The 2,995-nt window shown below is 38.8% G+C and overlaps 1 protein-coding gene and 1 pseudogene across 1 annotated transcript in view; both read left to right on the top strand.

The window, feature by feature from the left end:
- Window positions 1–2,995, top strand: part of SULF1 (sulfatase 1) — a 121,239-nt gene that overhangs the window by 85,099 nt on the left and 33,145 nt on the right. Inside the window, exon 8 of the mRNA XM_006924018.3 lies at window positions 1,750–1,900. Within this exon, the coding sequence (XP_006924080.1) occupies window positions 1,750–1,900 (151 nt within the window). The remainder of the gene's footprint in view (window positions 1–1,749; window positions 1,901–2,995) is intronic.
- LOC112472614 lies at window positions 2,851–2,969 on the top strand (annotated as a pseudogene).

Consider the following 2,995-nt stretch of genomic DNA (forward strand, 5'->3'; position numbering starts at 1 on the left):
AGATGATAGATAGATAGATAGATAGATAGATAGATAGATAGATAGATATAGATAGATGGTAGATAGAGGTGGATGATAAAGAAGATATAAATACATAGATAGAGAGACAATAAATAGATAAAGTTGTTCCTCAAAACAGCTTTTTAAGACAGGTGCTATTATTTTTTGCTCACCATTTACAGGTGAGCAAATTGAGCCGTGCCTGTTTCTCCCACCCTATAAATCTGTCTCTTTAAAAGGTAGTTGACTTACACTCTGAGCACACCTGGTCCACTTTTATGAGTCTTCTGTGCCCACTGTTATATTGGCTTTTGTGCTGTTGTGCTTCTGCTAGTTAACCAGCATCCACAGACCAGCAGACTAACTTTTTATGCCAAAAGGCCAGTGGTACAAAATGGCATTTTCGACTATCAAAAGAGAGGTTCTGCAAATCCACAGGCAGAAGAAAATGTACAATAACAGGTGGCATTTGTGTAGCTCAGTGTACAGAAATGCCCCAGGGCACAATCCTGTGTCTCAGAAACTCCGTGCTAATCCCACGGGAAATTCACTCCACAACGGACCAGTGGCATGAATGGTCAAGGCTCCTGAACTCACCTGGCTTGCAGTGACTGATGGCTTCTGTAGTTTTATAATATAAAAAATGCCACAGGGTCACCTTCAGTCAACATTATGCACGATCTTTCACTGATAGGACCCTCTCCAGAACAGACAGAGACCAATAATCAAATTTCCTAATCCACATTAGACTGTTGATTGCTGGCAAGACTGGCTGTTTATAAGGTTGAGATTCATATGAAAAGCAATTTCAGAGGTAGGAAGCCTCCTTCACTTCGCTTTTCTTTCATTTCGTTAAAACAGATGTGCTTTGGAATCAAGTCTTGGTTCTCCCACCTGCTAAATTTGTTAATATGAAGGAAATGTTTAATTTTGCTAAGCCTCAGTTTTCGCAGCTGTAAAATGGGGATAATAAACCTATTTCCTAGAAGAACTGAGACACCACTTGGATTTCTGCAATAGATTAAATATAGGCTTGAACTCATCTGTTCTAATAGGACCCACTCCCCGTGGCTAACAAAAATTATGCCCTCCACCTCTACTTGATTTGGCTATGAAATGAATAGCTTTAGCAGTAAGCATGGGTACTGCGGAAGGAGACTTGGTTATAATTCCAGCAAACCCAATTAAATTGATGTCATCTATATACTAGTTTAGGAATGAGAAAAACTCATGGAGACTAGACACATAAGTAATCAATAAAATGCCCTAGTAAATTCAAGAGAAAAAAAAATGTGTTGAAATTATGATTCATCATCATTCCATATAACTTATTTGTGACTATATTTAATAGCCTAATTAGCAATAAAATTTTATGAGTTAACACCACCATGAGAATACTCCCTTCTACATTGTTGTTTTATCTGTAGACTTGTGACACTACCATGACCATCTTGATGTGTTTTTACACATTTTGTTCAATGAACCCAAACGAACTTGCGCTAATTAGATTTTTAGCTGCCGGTCTTGATTTTACGAGTTTGAATCCGTAGACCTTCAGAGGATGTGTGCTGTTAGGGGTGGTGAAGACGTCAGATTTTCTTATACAAAGAAGAAATATGGGAGAGAAAAGTATTTTACCAGGGTTTAAATTCTCTTTCTTAAATGATTATTTCACAATCTTTAACTTGAGATATTTCTCTAAATGACCAAAAATATATATAATAAAAACTCCTTTCTGGCTATTTTCAGAACTCCTAGTTATAACTATGCACCGAATATGGACAAACACTGGATCATGCAGTACACAGGCCCCATGCTGCCCATCCACATGGAATTCACAAACGTTCTGCATCGCAAAAGGCTTCAGACTTTGATGTCAGTGGATGACTCTGTGGAAAGGGTAAGCCCATGAACTTGCCTCTGCGGTCGGTTTCGGTCCCGCTTCCCCTGCGTAGACCCATCTTGCTCATCCTGTTTGGTTGTGATTGCTGTTGTTTTTTGTTCATTTTGTTTTATTGAGAGAGAGAGCGCGCGCGCGTTTAGTGAATTCATCAGCCTTCCTTTATCTCGTGTCCTCCCTTATCACCTCTCCAGACTCCGTTCTTATGGAGCCAGGGGCAGAGAGGAGATAAAAATCAAAACATCGTAAGTCAAGGCCGACACCCACAAACACCTTCAGCAATTAAGCAAATAATGCGAGGAACTAAAGCAGGTCCAGTTTAGGGCCATAGGAAACGGTGGGGTTTGTGGTGAACTTGAAATTAAGCACCCCATCCAAAGCAGGAGCCACTACTAGCGCCAGCTAGTTTTTGCCACATGCAAATGTGGGTAATCGGTGTCATAAACTATATAAATGTCTAACCAATGTACTGAATGCTTGAAACTAATAATAAAATTAAACGCTTAAAGTAAAAAAAAAAAAAAATGGATCCAGCATCATCAGATCTTCTGAATTTTTAAATAATCCAGCAATACAAAAATTTTATTTGAAACTTTATGAATTTTAAAATGTAACATAAGCCAAGCAAGACCTGCCTAACGGCTAGATCTAGCTCAGAAGTAGCCTGTTTTTAACCCTTGAAAACTAGCTAGAAGAGCAATGCTATTAAAATTTGCTTTAACTGTGGATTTTTCAAAGTAAAATCTACAAGTTTGGTGGTACAGGTTGTTTGTGGGTTTCTTTTTTTTTTTTTTTTTCAAATAGGTAGCAAGTGCCAGATTCAAAATGTTACTTTTCAAACTATATTATTGGACTTGTCCCTTCCAGGATTGTCAGCCATGAGAAAATGTGGATAATGTTTGTATTTGTCGGTCTTATTTAAGCAACTCTTGCCTTTTAAAAATAATGGAGTCTACGGCCATGCCACCCTGAGCGAGCCCGATCCCGTCTGATTTCAGAAGCTAAGCAGGGTGGGGCCTGGTTAGTACTTGGATGGGAGACCACCTAGGAAGACCAGGTGCTATAGGGGTAAAAAATAAAAAATATAAGGGGGAT

The sequence above is a fragment of the Pteropus alecto genome, unplaced genomic scaffold (assembly GCF_000325575.1).
Source record: "Pteropus alecto unplaced genomic scaffold, ASM32557v1 scaffold87, whole genome shotgun sequence".
Lineage (NCBI taxonomy): Eukaryota > Metazoa > Chordata > Mammalia > Chiroptera > Pteropodidae > Pteropus > Pteropus alecto.